At 30.3% G+C, this 20,993-nt stretch overlaps 2 protein-coding genes across 2 annotated transcripts in view; both read right to left on the bottom strand.

Annotated features, from left to right (window-relative positions):
* The window catches only part of LOC141289451 (A-kinase anchor protein 9-like), a 25,046-nt gene extending 24,371 nt beyond the window's left edge, over positions 1-675 (bottom strand). The window contains exons 1-2 of the mRNA XM_073821545.1: positions 400-675; positions 114-259 (exon numbers count right to left, since the gene is read on the bottom strand). Of these exons, the coding sequence (XP_073677646.1) occupies positions 114-259; positions 400-567 (314 nt within the window). The 5' untranslated portion in view covers positions 568-675. The remainder of the gene's footprint in view (positions 1-113; positions 260-399) is intronic.
* Positions 676-7,191: 6,516 nt separating this feature from the next.
* fhod3a (formin homology 2 domain containing 3a) overlaps positions 7,192-20,993 on the bottom strand; it is a 102,626-nt gene continuing 88,824 nt past the window's right edge. The window contains exons 23-31 of the mRNA XM_073822514.1: positions 20,702-20,821; positions 20,461-20,622; positions 20,123-20,313; positions 19,820-20,024; positions 17,104-17,127; positions 15,362-15,512; positions 15,278-15,319; positions 11,975-12,133; positions 7,192-8,337 (exon numbers count right to left, since the gene is read on the bottom strand). Coding sequence (XP_073678615.1) covers positions 8,258-8,337; positions 11,975-12,133; positions 15,278-15,319; positions 15,362-15,512; positions 17,104-17,127; positions 19,820-20,024; positions 20,123-20,313; positions 20,461-20,622; positions 20,702-20,821 — 1,134 coding nt within the window. The 3' untranslated portion in view covers positions 7,192-8,257. The remainder of the gene's footprint in view (positions 8,338-11,974; positions 12,134-15,277; positions 15,320-15,361; positions 15,513-17,103; positions 17,128-19,819; positions 20,025-20,122; positions 20,314-20,460; positions 20,623-20,701; positions 20,822-20,993) is intronic.

The following is a 20,993-nucleotide window of genomic DNA, read 5'->3' as shown; positions in this document are numbered from 1 at the left end:
TGACCTTTTTATTTATTTAATCTAGCGAGTTGATTGCGTGTTTTGCTGATCATCGTATTTTCTGATTTATAATAACTATAACAAGTCTGGATTGTGTGCGTTTAACAGGACACCGATTTATAATGTGAAGCAACTCTGGTTTATAAATATCTGAATCACGTAACGACACGCCCCTCGTGTGTTTTAACGTTACCTCCAGATACAGACAAGCCCCGAACGACTCGTTCAGGACGATATCTCCGTGCTTAAAAGTTGGAACCTGCAAATAAAAAGTAAAAAAATGTGCAATATTAATACAAAAGTTTGGCAATTAGCTGCATACATACAGTAGCACCAGCTCAATGCAATCATAAGAACTCATAAACCATAAACAGAAGTCTGTAGTGCACTTGAACGCACCTGAACTCTGGGATTGAGAGCTTTCACTTCTTCACACTTGTGTTCGTTCTTATCAAACGACAAATGTTTGTGTTTGTATCCCTGCAGCAGCTTCTCCTCCAGCGCGATCATGACTCTCCAACACGGCGGAGAACCGGAGGCCCAGTACAGCATTATATTCTGCGCCATGACCGATAATATCGCGTTTAATTTGCGAAATAAAAGAGTTACGGAGAGCACTGAGCAGAACAGACCGCAGATTGAACTGCGTCACGCTGAATCTGGCAAACGCCTACAAGCGCGTTCACGTAAGAGGGCGGGGTTTTGCCGTGGACAAATGGAACTGCGGCTTCCGTTTTAGTGTTGAACTCAATGAAGAAATATAATAATAATAATAATAATAATAATAATAATAATAATAATAATAATATTAACAAGTATAAATAAGTAAAACAAATAATAATAATAAACAATAATTCAATGCTAAAAAAACAACAATTATAAATAAAATAAAATGAACTAAAAATAATAAAATAAACACAGGAAAACAAATAAAAATAATTAAGTAGAAACAAATAAAATGAAATAATTAATTCTAAATAAAAATAAACACAATAGAAAAAAATAAAGAACTAAAAAATGAATGAAAATAAATAATTTAAAATAAAATAAAGAAATACACAGAACAATAAAAAAGGAAAATAAATAATAAATGAAATAAATAATGAAATATAATAAATAATTATAAATAAAAATAAACACAATGAAAAGAATAAAAATGTAAAAAAGCAATAAAAAACGAATATATGAAAAATACAAAATAAAAATAACAAGAACTATACAATAAAATTAACTAAAAATAATAAAATGACATGAACAGAAAAAATAATTAAAAAGGGAAATAAACAAATAAAATGAAATATAATTCATTCTAAATACAAATACACAATACAATAAAAAGATTACATTAAAAAAGTCAATAAAAATGAATATAATAAATAACAAAACAAATAGAAACAAATAGAAACCAAATAGACAAAAACAAGAACAATAAAAATAGCAAGATACAAAATGCGTAAAATAAAAGATAAAAATTGAAAAAATATATAAAATAAAAGAATAAAATAAATGAAAAAAGAAAAAGATAATTAAAAATAATATTGATAAACAAACAAATAAAAATATAAATGCATACGCAGATGAATCAAATACACCAAACAAATAAAATTAAATACAATAAAATTAAAATTGAATGAGAAATAAAAATACACAAAAGTATAAATATGTAAACAAAACAAACAGACAAATAAAAATAAATAAATAAATAACAAGAACAATAAAATAAAATTGACTAAAAAAATTACAAAATACAAAAATAAGTTAAAATAGAAAAATAGTAAAAAAATGAAAGAATAAAATAAATAAAATAGCAAAACAACAACAATAATAATAATAATAATAATAAATCAATTAAAATAAAAATATAAATGTTTAAAAAAGATCAAATACACACAAAAATACGATACAATAAAAGTTAATTGTAATAGGAAATAAAAATAAACTAAAAAGAATAAATTAAGAAAAATATAAAAAATGATAAATAAACAAAAAAAGAATGAAAATAAATAATAATTTAAAATAAAATAAATACAAAACAACAATACATACAAAATGGAAATAAATAATAATAATTAAACAGAAACAAATGAATTACAATTAATAAATAATTATAAATAAAAATCAACACTAATAAAAATAATAAAAAAGGGGAAAAAACAAATAGGGAAACACAACTAAAAATGAAACGAAATACAAAAATAACAATAATAAAATGAACAAATAAAAATAAAATGATAAATAAAATAAACAAAAAAGAATAAGATAAAAAATAGAGATAAAAAACAAGATAAAAATTCAATTCAAATAATAAATTGACAAAATAAAAAATGAAAATAAATAACAATTTAAAATAAAATAAATACACTAAACAATAAATAAAAAGGAAAATAATTAAAATACTTAAATAGAAACAAATAAAATTAAATATATTAGGTGTAAATAAACAACCAATAAAAATAATAAAAATCAAAAGAAAACAGTCAATAGAAATTTATATAATTAGTAAAAAAAAAAATAATAATAATAATAAAAATAAAAAACATGTAAACAAATACAAAATAAATGAAAATAACAAGAACAATAAGTTAAAATAAAATTAATTAAAAATGAAAATAACAAAATATAAAATAAATGCATAAAATAAAACAAAAATAAAAGAATAATTAAAAATAACAGTAATAAAAATCAAACAAATAAAAATAAAAATATAAATGCACAAATGATAAATAAAATACACAAAAAATGACAAATATGAGAAATAAAAATAAATAAAAAAGAATTAGATAAAAAATAGAGATAAAAAAGTAAGATAAACAAATGAAAACAATAAAATGACAAAATAAAAAATGAATCATTTAAAATAAAATAAATACACAGAACAATAAATAAAAAAGGAAAATAAATAAAATAATTGAAAAGAAACAAATAAAATTAAATATAATAGATGTAAATAAAAATAAACACAACCAATAAAAATAATTAAAATGAGAAGAAAACTGTCAAAAATAAATAAAAAAATTAAACAATCAATAAAAAACTAAAATAAACATAATACAGACAACTACAAAATAAATGAAAATAACAAGAACAATAAATAAAAATAAAAATAATTAAAAATAACAAAATACAAAATAAATGCGTAAAATAAAACAAACATTTTAAAAAGAATAAAAAAATAAAAAATAAAAAATAAAAAAATCGAAACGCACAAAATGATAAATAAAATACACAAAAATGTGAGAAATAAAAATAAACAAAAAAGAATAAGATAAAAAATAAGATTAAATGACAAAATAAAAATACTGAAAATAAATAATTAAAAAATAAAATAAATATACAAAACAATAAATAAAAAAGGAAAAAAATTAAATATTAAATTAAATATATATATTATATATATATATATATTATATAAATTAAATATAAGTAATACATGCAAATAAAAATAAACAACCATTAAAAATAATATAAAATGAGAAAAATGTGTCAAAATTAATAAATAAAAAAATAAATTAATAAATTAATACAGACAACTAAATAACTCAAATAAATAAATCTTAACTTACTATATAAATAACTTACTAAATAAATCAAAATAACAAGAACAATAAAAATAATTAAAAATAACAAAATACAAAATAAATGCATAAAATAAAACAAACAAATAAAAAAATAAAAGAAAAATATAATTATAAATAAGAACAATAAATTAAAATTAAATCAAAAGTAACAATATTCAAAATAAATGTGTAAAATAAAACAAAAATGTAAAAAAGAATAAAAGGAAAAAATAATTAAAAATGACAACAATAATAAATACATTTTAAAAATCTAAATGCACCAAAAGATAAATAAAAACAAAAAAATGAGAAAAGAACAAACATGTTCATGTTTATATGAATTCATCTAGAGTTCATTTATTACTTTACTTATATCAAAATCACACACAGCCAGCTGATTTATTTGAGAAAGGGTTTTATTGCAGGGTGTGACACATGCAGATCAAAGTGAAAAATGTAACAATACAAGGCTTTCGGTTCTGCAAAATGAGTTGAGATGTGCTCAACGACAGATGTTTCAGCAGATGTCAAAACAGACGATCATGCAGGTTCTGTGTCTCTGAAAGAAAAGGCAAATAAAACCATACACAAGTCTCTTTTCAAACACTGTAAACTAAACTAGACTTAACTGCAGCTGTGCGGGGCGTTTATGGCTTCGGTTGTCTTTCTTAAATTAACATGTACAGGAAAAAAAAAAACTATCAAGACACCAAATCTACAGAAATTACAAAAGGACACAAGAGCGCATTAACATTTACAGTCTCGGTCATCGTCAAAAATACTTTGTACATTTAGAATAAGTTTTGGAGACAGAATGTGTCTGATGTAGTTCATACAAATCTTTAGTCTTGTTTTTCTATATAATAATAATAATAGATGTTAAGGTGCAACATGATAGTTCTCATGACAGAATGAACCCACACAAAACTCACAAACAGAAAGTAAATTATTACGTATATTGTATCCTGGCAGTCTCTGGGTTTCTGTAAAACATCTCAGAAACATGAAAAAGTGAATTACAGTCCATTGGTTTGTTTTTCTAGCTTCTTCTGTGTCAAAAGGCACATTGAAATCTGCTATTAAACACTCAAAACCAGCATTATACACACTGCTGTTCAAAAGTTTGTGATCAGATCAAGATTTTCAATGTTTTTAAAGTTCATTCTATTTGATAAAAAATACAGAAATATTATTGCTATTCAAAATAACAGTTTTCTATTTTAATATATTTTAAAATCTAATTTATTCATGTGACGCAAAGCTGATTTTTCAGCATCATTACTCCAGTCTAAAGTGTCACATGATCCTTCAGAAATCATTTTAATATGCTGATTTATTACTTTTGTTATCAATTTTGGAAACAGTTGTGCTGCTTAATATTTTTTGGAATCTGTGATACTTTTTCCAGGATTCTCTGATCAATAAAAAATAAAAAAGAACAGAATTTATTAATTTTTTTTTTTTTTAACAATATAAGGTTGATTTTTTTAAGCAAAAAAATAACAATTTACTGACCCCAAACTTTTGATGTTATTTTTAACTTTTATTCTTTCGAGAATCCTGAAAAGGCATATTAGAATGATTTCTGAAGGATCTGTGACACTGAAGACTGCAGTAATGATGCTGAAAATTCAGCTTTGATCACAGAAATAAATTACATTTGAAAGTATATTAAAATAGAAAACCAATATTTTAAATTGCAATAATACATCATATTTTTTCTGTATTTTTAATCAAATAAATGAAGCCTTGATGAGCAGAAAAGACTTCTCTTAAAAAGATTTAAAACATCTTACATCAGTATTTGTCATTTAACCCTCATAATGCATTCAAAATCTGATACTATTTACATATTCTGGGCCTGTTTGAATCCAAAGAATTATTATTTCATAAAACATCTCATCAATGAATGAATGTGGGGGAAAAACTGCATTCAGCCCTTAATTATTAATTATTATTATTTTATTTAAAAAAAATTGAAATTCTTTGAAATTTCAAATCACACATGAGCAAGACCACAAAACTATGATGCAAAATATGTAGATATTTTTTATCAATAATGCCAAGAAATTTCATTTGAAAATATGAAATTTCTAAGAACATATCATCTGAGAATCAGTATTAACTCCATTGGAATAAATGGAATTTGAATTAATAATTCATTATTGTTCAAAAACAGTTTAAATGTAACGTAAGTATTACTCAAAAGTTATCACTCAAAATAAATTTATCTTACTTGCATAAACATTCACTTTCAGATTAAATATGGTCAGTTTTTACTGCAGTGGTTCATTAATAGACACAAATATTAATTTAGGGCCCTAATGAAAATTTTTTTCAATTCCATATTTTTTCTGTTTTAATTTTCCGGATGTCTTTTTAATTGTTAAGTAAAATTGTATTAATCAAAAAAAGCATGTTTAATTAATTAAAAAAATGAAACATACATAATTTTTTATTAAAGATTTAACAAAACTTACATGTTTAGGGCCCTATAAAATTATATTGAATTTTTTTGTTTTATTGTTACCAAATTCTGGTTTTAGCACATTTAATTATTTGAATGCATAAAAACAACTTTTATTTATTCTTACCACAGCTTGTGATATTTCTTTCCTCAGAAATTCTGTATTTTGTATTTAGATTTTTCTGGTTATCAAATGAAGGCATAAAAATGACGAAAATTAAACATTTTTTTTGGCAAGTAATGGGGATTTACAATTAAAATAGTTCATTTTAACAGTACATTTTAATGGTAAATTAATAGTAATTAATTTTAATAGTAAATTCTTCATTTGATTTAATTTGATGAAATACTTTTGATTAATTCTTACAAACTTTGACAAATTCTGTGCATTCCGCATTAAACAGTAAATTCCACAAAAGTTTTGTCAAAAGTTTTGATACTAATGTTACTCCATATATATTTCACAGAAAGTACTTTTGACACCAATGATACTCCATACAATCCCGGGTCAAAAATGACATGAACGTGAAACGTTATGTCTGAAAAAATTCCTGGAAATACAGATACAAAATAAATGAAAATAACAAAAACAATAAATTAAAATTAATTAAAAATAAAAATAACAAAATTCAAAATAAATGTGTAAAAAAAAAAAAAAAAGAAGAAAATCATTAAAAATGAAGAAGAAAAAATAATTAAACATTATAAAGTTTTTGCGACTTAATATTTAGTTACTAGTCCATTTTGATCAATTCTTCCAAACTTTTTCAAATTTTGTGACTGGATTCTGCATCGCAGAAATCATAGGACCCTATTCATGTTCATCAAGAAAATTCAGTTCAAAAGTGTGTGAGAAATGGAGAAAAGGCTAAATATATTTTAGAAAAGTTTTGATACTAATGTAACTCCATAGATATTTTCCAGAAAGTAATTTTGACACTAATGGTACTCCATACAAACCCGGGTCAAAAATGACCCGAATGTGAAATGATTTGATTTAATTTGATGACACACTTTTCATTAATTCTCTAAAATATCTCTGAAAAACAAAACCTGGAAATACAGATACAAAATAAACGATAAATTAAATATATCAATTGAAAATAAAAATAACAAAATAAATCCGTAAAATAAAACATAAAAATGAAAAAAGGAGAAAGGAAAAAAAAAAATTAAAAATAATAAAGTTTTTGTTTATTATATAAATATTTTGTGAATATTTACAGTTACTAATTATGTCTAATTATTTAAATGCATAAAAACAGCCTTGTGAGTTTTTCTCTCAGAAATTCTGTATTGTGTATTTACATTTTTCTGGTTATCAAATGAAGGCTAAATATATGTTACAAAAGTTTTGACACTAATGTAACTCCATAGACATTTTACAGAAAGTACTTTTGACACTAATAGTACTCCATACAAACCCGGGTCAAAAATGACCCGAACGAGAAACGCAATATCTCTGAAAAAATACCTGGAAAAAATCTGGAAAAAAATTTATTATGTTTGTTTTGAGGGTCTTTAGGTACCCGCAAAGTTTCGTTCCTTTACTAAAAACTACACATTGTTTAGAAATTGTAACAGATCTGAATGCGTTACGAGGGTTAAACAGTAATATAGCATAAGATATAAAACTGAACTACAGTTTGATGAAAAAGTCAGTGAGTCTGTGTGTCTCAAAGGTGTTTTACTGTCTGAAAACCACATCTAGATTTGTAGGGTTTAAAAAATAAACATTTAACGTCTTATATAAAGTTGTACCTTCATATTGTGCATTTAGCAATAAATAATCCGAGGTTTCAGACCACAGTTAGTTTCGCTGATCTGACGGATGCAAACATAAAGTGAATCAAGTGACTGGACATCTAAAGCCACATTTCACCCTTCCTCTGTGTTTTAAAGTTCCAAATAGAAATAATTGTCAAAGGAAGCGACGGTCAAGCCCTGAGTTAGCATTCAGTCGTGTTAAAAACATCTTTTGTTTAACTAAACACGCTTTTGTGAAGGGATTGTACATCATCACAGTGGCAGCCTGTGATTGGCTGGTGAGGCGGGTATGTAATGAGAGGGCGTGGCTTAGGATTAAACACACACAAAGAGGCGGAGCTTTGCTGTATATGAGGAGTGAAAACATTCTGCAGGCATTTTACTGTGGTATCTTAGCGATTCTGTTGTCCTGAGATGAGTTCTGCTGAAGGCAAGCGTGTCAGTGTGGTTCGGGCGGGACGTCCCGTTACACCGGCATCTCTGACATGTCCAATCCCAGCGCTTCAGCTTCTTCTGCGGTCAGACCGCCCTTCAGAGTCCTCCTCACTGACACACAATCTTAGCATTAGTCTCTGTTTAACTCAAACACAATAACAACTGTATTATATTTGATAGATGAAAGTCTCTAAATGATGAACAAGATTAAAAATCATAATCTACTCTATGCTTTCTGTCATCTGATTGTTATTATAGTTTTCTAGTCTAACCGTACTGTCAAATTTTTACAGATGTTTTCAAGTAAATGTAAGAATAACTTATAAAGAACAATGAATATTGTTGGCTCTTTGGCAAATTGCTTTGCTCCTCTATTGTGAACTGCTAAATGCATAAATGTAAATCTGTTAAATTAAAATCATGTTTTATTTTTTGTCAAATCATTGATTTAAAACTTAACATTTTGACATTTTATTTGGATGTTTTAATTATTTATTTATTTCAAGATTTGTATTAATTTTATTAAGTGTTAATTAATTTTAACATTATTTTATTTTCATGGTGTTATGTGTTTTTATTTTTATTTTTATTTAACATGTTTATTTTCATCAACTTTTATATTGTAACATCTCAAGATGAACACTAAATAATTTGAAAAACAAAAAACAATTAAATAAAACACTGAAATTTAAATACATTTTCAAAATTAAAATTAATAATGTTGAAATCAAAACAAAGTACCTAGTAAACATTTATAATGTCATAAAAATAAAGTATTAAAATAATAGAATAATCAGAATAAAACACTTCAAATATAATTTTATGTTATTAAGTGTTTTTTTTAGATTGTTTTAATTTTATGACATTTATATTGTTAGAATCAAACTGTTAAATCGAAATCATGTTTTATTGTCAAATTATTGATTTAGATTTTTTTTCAAACAATTCATTTAGTTTAATTATTTATTTTAAGATTTGTATTAATTTTATTAAGTGATATTTAAACATTATTTTATTTTTATGGTGTTATGTGTTTTTATTTATTTTTATTTAACATGTTTATTTTCATTAGCTTTTATATTGTTAGTAGCATCTCAAGATGAACACTTCATAAATATACTAAAATACACTAAAATAAAAATAAAAATTATATTATTAATGTTGAAATAAAAAGAAATAATCAAAACAAAGTGCCTAGTAAGCATTTATAATGTCATAAAAATGAAATGATTAAAATAATAGAATAATCAGAATAAAACACTTAAAATTAAAGTGTTTTTTATTTTAGATTGTTTTAATTTTATGACTTTTTATATTAGAAACAAACTGTTAAATTAAAATCAGGTTTCTTTTGTCAAATTATTGATTTAAAACTAAACATTTTGACGTTTCATTTGGATTTTTTTCAAACGATTCATTTATTTTAATTAATTATTTATTTTAAGATTTGTATTAATTGTATTAAATGTTAATTAAGTTTAATATTATCATATTATTATGGTGTTAAGTTTTTTTTTCAGTTCAACATGTTTATTTTCATCAATTAAAAATGTTTTATTATGATTCATTTTCCAAATAATTCAATAATTCATTTATTTTAATTAATTATTTATATGTATTACTTTTACTAATTGTTGATTAATTTTAACATTATTTTATTTTTATGGTGTTATGCGTTTTATTTATTTGTTTGTTTAATATTTATTTTCATCAACTTTTACATTGTTAGCATTATTTTAGGATGGACACTAAATAATCTGAATTTTTTTTTTTAATTTAATAATTTAAATAAATCACAAAAATGTAAATTAAAATGAATAATATTAAAATTTAAACAATCAAAACAAAGTACCTAGTAAACATTTATAATACCATAAAAGTAAATAATTAAAATAAATACATTATTTAAAAATAAAAGTAATCAGAATAAAACACTTAAAAAAATTATGATTTTTTATTTATTTATTTATTTATTTTTACCATTATTATTATTATTATTATTATTTTTTTTTTTTATGTTTACATAAATGATGCATTTTCTTAGTTTTTATTTAACATTTTTGTGGTTTTATAATTTTTTTTATGTTTACAGTTTTATGGTTTTATAAAAATACTTTGTATACTTTTTATATCATTAGTAATATTTCCAGACAAACACTTACTGGCCTAAAGCAGCTTAATTTGACTATTATCCAGACATTTCTTTGTTCATCTCTCAATCATCATTGGATTGCATTGCAATTGTATATTTAGATGAATTCAATCTCATCTTACTAAGACATATTATTAAATCATATCATGAAAATACAGTAATGGAGATGAACAGTATATTGGATCCGTGTGGCTCTTAAAACGGCAAACAAATAATACTCCTTCTGCCGTCTCTGTGCTTAATATTAATAAAACGTAAAAATACAAAGAGGAAAATCACTCACTGCTCTGGAATGAAGGACGTTTATAACGGTTACCACACAATAAAAATATTAAAATCAAAAATATATATTAATTTATATATATATTGAGTTGTACATTTTCATAAAGTAAAATCATTAACTGCCTTCCGCTGTAAAAAGTAGTCCCTAACTGCTGCAGCTGTGTTTACGTTGCTAAGGGTGGTTGCTAAGGGGGTTCAATGATACACAAAACCGTTGAGTGAAGCGGCCATAGCCGTGCTGTATCATGAATACCACACAGCTGCTGACCAATCAGAGTTGAGGAATGGAACTAACCGTTTTATAATAAGAAACAAAGCATGTTTAACTATTACAGTGAAGACGCTGTTTTATGGTACATTCAAATAATTACATTCCGTTTCTGTCGCATTGTTAGACTACTTTAGACTTTTTTCTGCCGTTTTGCTATATTTAAATTAATCACTAATATAAAGTTTTGGACCCTGTCATAATGGTGTTAAATAATCGTGATTACAATATTGACGGAAATAATCGTGATTATGTTCTTTGCCAAAATCATAAGCCCTAGTTTAATGTTCATTATTCCATGGAATGTCTGGATACTGGATTCTGATTGGCTGGCAGGTGTGCAGTAAAACCGTTTAATGCACAGGTAGTTCCAAGTCAGTTTAATCACCGTTCTATATTAATGCGCTGCTTTAATTGATGCACGCAAAAGCACAGAGAGAGAGAGAGAGAGAGAGAGAGAGAGGTCGGAGATCGCATTGTGCTGCGCACATACATAAACTTCTTGTCAGCGTTTGCCTGCGATCATTATTAAAATAGCATAGATACTAGATCGCTACATTATATTCCTCAGCAACGGGGTGGTAAAACTGCTGTTTTTGAATGAATTGTTTGTAGAGAGAGACTGTCATCTCTCTTGCCTTCACACTCTCTTGGTCGATCGATAATCTACTGAAACAAATGCTATATTTCATTCAAATAAATGTGATTTTACCGGACTATTTAATCTCTGAGTCTGATTTGAAGCGGCCAGAATGCTAGAGCTGCGTGTCATAACTGACGAAAATAACCGTCTTTTTTATCCATTCAGTCAAATTTTGCGCTGCAAATATCAATCCTAGTTTTAATTTGTCTATAACCATGGAATAAGCGGGATAATCAACGGTTTGCCGTGCGTTAAAGGATTTAAAATGCTTCGCGTCGGGCGGTTATTAGCCTCCACGTCGTGCATTTAAAATCCTTTAACGCACGGCAAACCGTTGATTATCCCTTACGTAAACCGTTTCATTTCTGAAAAAGAGACAAAGAGGATCAAGACACAATCATACGTGATTTGCGGTTTGCACGTGAGCGTCGTCGTTCGCGGGGTTGCGTTCGTTCTCTGGGACTCTGAGTGGCCGATCGTACGATTCTCTCCATGATTTCGTCGGCACCGTCGTCCGTCGCACACTGGGGTTCTTCGTTGGCTGCGGCCCATGCGCTGCGCCCTACAGAGAGACATGAGGATGTTAGACTGATTCACCTTGAGTGTGTTTCTACTAGGGGTGGCACGAGATCTCGCAATATTCGACGTGTCCCGCAAGATCTGACTGGTCTCGCGAGAACGTGACGATATCAGGGCAAAACATTTTGCAGTGTTTACATTAGAGCTGCATGACTAATCGTCAAATCGTAAAATATCACGTTACTGCTGCTGTTTCAGAAAGAGCAACACAAACAGTCTTTTTAACCACATAATCATCATTATTTCTTTGTTACAGACATTTACATAACATGAGTACTGGGATAAAAGCTTATGGTTCGGGTATAAACACTTATTGTCTACAGTAGCGATCAAAATGTATGTATATGTGACCCTGGACCACAAAGCCAGTCTTGAGTAGCACTGGTTTAGTTGTAGCAATAGACAAAAATACACTGTATGGGTTAAAATTATTTTTTTTTATGGCAAAAATCAATAGGATGTTAAGTAAAGATCATGTTCCATGAATTTCCAACCGTAAATGTATCAAAACGTAATTTTTGATTAGTAATGTGCATTGCTAAGAACGATTTTCTCAGTATTTTTTTTTTTTTTGCACCCTCGGATTCCAGATTTTTAAATACTTGTATCTTGGCCAAATATTGTCCTATTCTGACAAACCATACGTTAATGGAAAGCTTATTTATTCATATGTGACCCTGGAGCACAAAACCAGTCTTAAGTCGCTGGGGTATATTTGTAGCAATAGCCAAAAACACATTGCATGGGTCAAAATTATTGATTTTTCTTTTATGCCAAAAATCATTAGGAAATTAAGTAAAGTTCATGTTCCATGAAGATTTTTTGTAAAATTCCTACTGTAAACATATCAAAATGTAATTTTTGATTAGTAATATGCATTGTTAAGAACCTAATTTGGACAACTTTAAAGGTGATTTTCTCAGTATTTTGATTTTTTTGCACCCTCAGATTTCTGATTTTCAAATAGATGTATCTCAGCCAAATATTGTCCTATCATAACAAACCATACATCAATAGAAAGCTTATTTATTGAGCTTCCATATGATGTATAAATCTCAGTTTTGTCAAATTTAACCTTATGACTGGTTTTGTGGTCCAGTGTCACATATGTATTGTAACGCTTATCCTCTTCTGCCAGGAGGTGGCGACAACTACACGTTTAAAAAAAGTATTTGTCATTGAATTATACATTCAAGAGATTCCAATAGTAAACAAGTCTTTATTAATTGAGACACTGGCTCCTTCATTTTTTTATTTTGTTCAAATATGGACTTAAGCAATGAACTTTCTGTCAGAACCACTAGTCAATTACGTTTGTTTAGATTTCTAATCCTTTTTTTCTTCAGAATCATGATCTCCAATTTATAAAAGAAAATGTTTTTTCAATTTATCCAGAAGCATGCAGCATTAGTTTACATGTTTATTACCGCATATACAAGTGCTGGTCATATAATTAGAACATCTTCAAAAAGTTGATTTATTTCACTAATTCCATTCAAGAAGTGAAACTTGTATAATGTATACATTCTTTCCACACAGACTGATAGGGGTGAGCGGGGCACAAACTAACGCGGGGTTAATTGTAACACACCTGGTTCAAATATTTCCACACATGCTAGCATAACCAAATTTACGGTATTTACTAGTTGCCATAGCAACACTATGCAGAGAAAAAAGATCGCCAAAATTCAAAAGCATTTTGAAGATATCGCTGAATATTTATTTTACCATAGTAAAAGTACATTTCTGAAGTAAACTTTTCATTTCTGTTTTTAGTATTCATTTAAAGTTAGACAAAACTGCCATTATTTTAATCTCCAATTTGTTATGTATCAGTTTAGATAGTTTATTAATGCTTGACAAACCAGCAGAAGACACTAACCTGCTTTAAACTCCAGTGGCGCAGATGGGGAACGTTGTAACACTGTGTGACAATATGCCCCGCTGTTATTAAACTATGCTATTCTATGACATAAGCGGTGCAATTTACACTATTTACTTCTAAGGATTTTGATAAGAAACTACAAGAAACAGGTGAATAAAGGCTGACAATCAATGTTTAATGTTCAGAAGTTATTATTTCAAGAAATGTAAAGCATTTTGGCTGGTTTATGTGTGTGGTGTTCTATGAGAGCTGTGTGTGGAAGGAGGAGAGTGTTTTTCTGAATGTCTAAATGTGTTTCATCTATTTGTCCACATTGTTTTGAACTACTGTACAGCTGTGTGTTGCGATCAGGGCCGTTCAAAGCATCGTTGCGATGTGTTCATTGTCAAACTCCAAAATTAGACCATTTTTATTTTTAAAAAAAACATCATTACTTCATTTGAAAAAGTTAACACATGTATTTTACTGACAAAATATTTTAGTTTGTTGTGTATTTTTTTTTCATTCGATCAGATCATTTTAAGCTGTCATTTGGTCGTGTTACAATGTGCCCGTCAGATGTTACAATGTACCCCACCTACGGGGCATGTTGTCACGTTTCACTTCCTTTCTTTTGAGGTAAATAACGAAAAACGTATACACTGTAAATATGAAACAAAGCGATATATTTGTACTAGACAAGTGTGAAAATAATGTGGAAAAAAATTGTACTCTGAACCCCAAGTGGATTTACATAAACGAAATTCAAAAAGTGTTAGGTTGTGCCCCGCTCTCCCCTATATTTCAAGTGTTTATTTCTTTTAATTTTGATGATTATAACTGACAACCAATGAAAACCCCAAGTATCTCAGAAAATTAGAATATTGTGAAAAGGTTCAGTATTGAAGACACCTGGTGCCACACTCCAATCAGTTAATTAACTCAAAACACCTGCAAAGGCCTTTAAATGGTCTCTCAGTCTAGTTCTGTAGGCGACACAATCATGGGGAAGACTGCTGATGTGACAGTTGTCCAAAAGACACAAGGAGGCACAAGGAGGGCAAGACACAAAAGGTCATTGCAAAAGAGGCTGGCTCTGTGTCTAAGCACATTAATAGAGAGACGAAGGGAAGGAAAAGATGTGGTAGAAAAAAAGTGTACAAGCAATAGAGATAACCGCACCCTGGAGAGAATTGTGAAACAAAATTGTCTCGTCACACCCCTAGTTTCTACATATGAACACTGATTGCATGTGTGTGTGACCTCTGCTGGCGCGTGTGCGAAGGCGCGTCCTCAGGACCGTCACTCCAGCGCTGGCACTGTCGCTGTCGGCCCTCTGCAGGCTGCTCTTCAGCACGGCCTTCATCTGCTCATGTTCAGCTGAGTCCTCAGCGTGACACAAACCCTGTGGCTCCGTCTGCTGGCCAACTGGAGGAACAGCACTACTAACACTGCTACTGCCAGCGCCACCGCTGCTGCTCACACACACACGACCCGCCTGCACACACAAACACACACTGATTATACAGGAACATATTTACAGCTGCCTGGACTTTAAAGAAATTAGAATCTTTTCAGTAATGAACAGTGTTGGGGGTAACGCACTACAAAGAACGCAACTTACGTAATAATATGACTTTGTCCAAGTAACTAGTAATGTATTACTTTTTAATTGACAAGAAAATATCTGAGTTACTTTTTCAAATAAGTAACCCCCTCATTTATTTATTAAAAGCTCTCCTGTCCCCATGTTGAGAGAAATCGTGAGTAAGATGTGACTTTAGTTCTAGAATAAATGTGAACATGCATTAATTCATCTCACTCACTAAAAAAAACAGATACAGTGTTCTTCGAAATGAATAAAAACACTGAAATGCAAACCTGCAATTAAATATGTTAAATAATACAAATATCCTTTATAGATTTAATCCCATTTTATTAACCGATGTCTTTGCTGCCGACCTTCGATGATCCAATTCATCCATACTAATAAGCAAAAATTACTCAAGATAATCTACGCCTGATGATACACGCAGCAACTTTTTGAGCAATTTTATCGGGCAACTTTTTTTAAGCAATGTTTCTTGGCCACTTTCCGATAGAGAATGGGTAAAACATTTCTATCTGGATAATTTAGATCAGTTGTGGGTCCTGTATCACACTTAGCTGCCCGTTGACGGCAACATTTGCCAAAGTTGCCTAGCAACATTGCTCAAAAAGTTGCCCAGTGTATCATCAGCATAACATTTGTTTTCCTTTTTTTATTGCTGAAGAATTGATATTTTTTCTTCTGCGGTCTACTGTACAGACCTAAATTTAATTTTCTCTAAGCCTGAGGCTTTTGGTGTGAAAAGGCTTTTACATTTGACAAAAATAGAACTTTTTATATTAAAAACAAACAAGCAAGCCCTGCCCAGATTAAAAAGTAGCGTAAAAGTAACGTAACGCAATGTAATTAGTTACTTTTTTAGGGAGTAACTCAATAATGAAATGCATTACTTTTAAAAGAAAAGGTGATGAAAATAGTTCATAAATCATATACATTTAAAACGAAAAGATGACCAAAACCATAAAAAAATGAAACATTTAAATAAATAAAAACTACATTTAAAATTTTAAACAAAATTTAAGTAAACAATGTTTAAGTAAGAATAAAATAAAATGCTTAGTAAAAAAAATTATAAAATCATAAAAAAAAATTTAAATAAATTATTTGGAAAAAATTAAATAAAATACTAACATTTAAACAAATCGTAATTTATTTTTTAAATTAAGAAATAATTCAAAAATAAAAAAGGTATAATGCTCAAAAAAAAAAAAATCAGCACACCATGTGACCATAAAACAACACCAGAGAACCATAAACGTGAATGTGTTTTGTTATGTTGCTGAAACATTTTGTGAGGACTAAAACACACACATACACACAAACCAGACCAAATCATGAGAGAAACACAGCTGAGCACTTCCAGGTTAGAAACGCCACACTTGAGAAACACGTGCAGATCTGAGCAGGGTTATACACTGATACTCCAAGCAATTTAAACATGAATGGTTAATATCCGTCAGACAAAAGCACACCGTCATACCTCACTGTCCTCTTCATCATCCGTCTGTGGTGAGAAACAGAGAAACCAACCATCAACACATAGCCTACAGCAGGGCTATTCAATTAGATTCATTTGAGGGCCGGATTATCAAGCTGAAAATTTGAAGGGGGCCAATGGGGTGTGGGCCGTCCCGATCTCTTTGTGTTACAACACCAACATCTATAAAAGGTTAACATTAGTGCTGTCTGTCAATCAATTAAAAAAAATCACGCATTTTTCTGTAATTAATCATGATTAATCGCATATAGTCAGAATTTCACACTGGACCTCCAAATTAAGGTAGAAACAACATAAATTATATTACAAATATGTGTTTAATGCCATTTTTTTTTTTTTTACCAAGTAGCCTATTATTTAAGAAGTATTGATACGTTGCGTTGAATAGCAGCGTTGCCGCCTTTACCACAAAGTATATTTTGGCCATCCAAATAACATTGGATCATAAGAGCTTTAACGTGCTGGAAATGGTTGTGCAAAATGCTTGAAAGTCATTGAAAAGTGCTTGATTCTCAATGGATCTTCCAGCAACCTTAATTCATTCTGTGCGAATTCAAACACTTCTCACTGGATCTCACAGCACTGTGCAGTTACAGTGTTGCGAAATCAACTTTGGTTCCCGGCTGTTCTGAGCTCGGACAAGCGTGTTTGCATTGCGGTACGAGCTGATAAACGGTCCGCGCTGTGCAGCTCAAACGTGGCGCGCTTTGGTTTCTCTTTCGTTTCGTTTGCCGTTTTATGTTTCTCATATAAAACAGAAATAGCAGCTCTTATGAGTTGAACAATGAGGTGGTCGCGCCAGTGCGACCGCTCACAAAATTTAGTCGCACCTGCAGAAAAATTTGTCCATTTGGTCGCAGTCTGGAGCCCAACAAGTGCTTGTTAAATCTGCCGGCTATTGATGTTGCGGTCTCCGGTAGATTGTTGTTGTTCTTGGCTCTCTTGCTTTTCTTTTTTGGCTGGCCCTGGCCAGCGTTGCCGCCTAGTGGACAAACTAATTAGTGCCAAAACAATTCAAGCCACTTGTGCGTACTTCTCCCTCGGGCCGGACGAAGATGATTGGCGGGCCAGACTGGGCCCGCGGGCCGCCAATTGAATAGCCCTGGCCTACAGGCTCAATAAGTGTGTTACCAATTGTTATACGAGCAGATTTATGAATGTTCATTATTCTAACCGTGCTTACATCTCTGGATAATCAGAACTCTAGCTCCGCCCATATCACTGAATAATCAGAACTCTATCTCCACCCACATCACAATAATCAGAACTCTAGCTCCGCCCATACCACTGTAGTTCCGCCCATATCACTGAATAATCAGAACTCTAGCTCCACCCACATCACAATAATCAGAACTCTAGCTCCGCCCATACCACTGTAGTTCCGCCCATATCACTGAATAATCAGAACTCTATCTCCACCCACATCACAATAATCAGAACTCTAGCTCCGCCCATACCACTGTAGTTCCGCCCATATCACTGAATAATCAGAACTCTAGCTCCACCCACATCACAATAATCAGAACTCTAGCTCCGCCCATACCACTGTTGTTCCGCCCATATCACTGAATAATCAGAACTCTAACTCCACCCACATCACAATAATCAGAACTCTAGCTCCGCCCATACCACTGTAGTTCCGCCCATATCACTGAATAATCAATTCACCACTAAACGATCAATTCTACCTCCGCCCATATTACTGTATAATTAGAACTCTAGCTCCACCCACATCACAATAATCAGAACTCTAGCTCCGCCCATACCACTGTAGTTCCGCCCATATCACTGAATAATCAATTCACCACTAAACGATCAATTCTAGCTCCGCCCATATTACTGTATAATTAGAACTCTAGCTCCACCCACATCACAATAATCAGAACTCTAGCTCCGCCCATACCACTGTAGTTCCGCCCATATTACTGAATAATCAGAACTCTAACTCCACCCATACCACTGGATAATCAGGACTTTTAAACACAAAATTTAAATAAAACACTTTGAATTGATAAAAAAACAAATTGATAACAAAAACTAAAATCTTACAAATAACTAATTTTAAAATAAAACTGATTAAGAAAAATTAAATAAAAATATTTTTTTTTGTAAAATGTCAAACAAAAATTAATCAGTTTAAGACAAAGACAAATAAAATAAAACAACAAAAATCAATTAAAATCATAGAAATTTAAAATAAAAATAATTCACAAAAAAAAAACAATATACCGCATTTTCTGCACTATAAGGTATGTATGGGTTAAGTACAGAAATAGACCCCGTAATTGAGACTGCGCCTTATAATCCGGTGCGCCTTATGGTGCAGAAAATACGGTAAATAAAATGGTTACTAAAACAATTAAAATAATAACAATGTAAAAAAAATAAACCACTTTAAAATGAAACAATCTAAATAAAATACAAAAAATTTAAATAATAAAAAAGGCAAATAAAAATACATTAAAAAATAAAAATAGAATAGTAAAAATAAATAAATAATGAAAATAAATAATGAAAAAAATACTCAAAACTTAAAATTACAAAATTGTAAAATTAAAATAAATCATTTAAATATAAAAACAATCAAAATAAAATACTGATTATCAATTAAAATCATAAAAATGTTATTAAAAAAACAATCAAAATAAAACACTTGGTTTGTTTGCATGTATGTGATGTAATGCCGTGTGGATCTCACCTGTGTGTTGATGTCTGTGATCATCTTTCCTCGCGTCTTGTTTCTCTCTCTGTGATCGGCACGTTTCTGTTTCTGCTGGAGGACGCGGTCACGTGTGGTTCGGTACTCCAGAGCGAACTCGCTGATGAGCTTACTGAAGCGAGTCACGCTGATTTCACGAACGCTGTACGACGGGTGACCCAGAAACAGCAGAAACGAATGAAACCTGGCACAGAAACATCACCATTAATAAAACTCAGTCTTATCCAGTCAGTCTTCAGACCATTACTGGTGTTATATTAGACATCAGAGCTCACTGATCACCTGTTCATGATCCTGCGATGCACTGTTTTGAGGATGATGATTCTCTCTGCGCAGTCCTTTAGGAAGTCCGACATCTTCTGCTTCAGCACCGGCTTCATCTCATGCTTTGCAATGACTTTCAGGTGGTCCCATGATGCTTTGCAGCGCCATTCCATCTGAGTCAGAGTCTCCTGCAGCTGGTCAAAATCCACCTGTGGACCCAAGAAACATTCGCAGATGCACCAGTGTTATATGGTTTTGGTTATAGTTTCAGTTAATGATAATAACCCTGCACTTCATGGCCCTGCAAGCATTCATGAGAACATTCACACGGGTCAGCAAGAACAAGCATGTGTTACCTTCGCAGAGCGTGTGACGGCTCCGATCTCAGAGTACAGGTCTGTGCTCTCGGGAAAATTCTCCACCACGATACTACAGACATGATGCAGGAGAGATTGCTTATGAACCGTGTCCTTCACTTCAGGAACCTTCTCCAGATACGTCAGATCGAAGCCTTTGGCCTGCGCAAACATCATCATGTGATCAGATATTATATAGTGACAGACGAAATCGATTCAAAGTGTGGTGATGAAATCTCACGCTGGAGCCGTTCAGGAAGTTTCCGATCGCCAGGAGAGTCGATAAGATGAAACGCAGTGTTTTGTTCTTCTCCAGCTGATCCATGCCCTCCTTCAGGTCCTGTAGTGGCTCTGCCACTTCCTGTCGAACCAGAAACACTGCATGATTAATGCTGTCATTTACTATGAATACAGCTACTATTTGTTACATTTTGCATTTTAGAACGTTACATTCGGCCGTATCAGAATGTTACAGTTGTCACTTTAGAATGTTACATTTTGCATTTTAGAATGTTACATTTGGTCATTTCATG

Source organism: Garra rufa, chromosome 17, assembly GCF_049309525.1.
Source record: "Garra rufa chromosome 17, GarRuf1.0, whole genome shotgun sequence".
Classification (NCBI taxonomy): domain Eukaryota; kingdom Metazoa; phylum Chordata; class Actinopteri; order Cypriniformes; family Cyprinidae; genus Garra; species Garra rufa.
The sequence above is the reverse complement of the archived record's forward strand: the minus strand, read 5'-3'. Positions and strand labels throughout refer to the sequence as shown.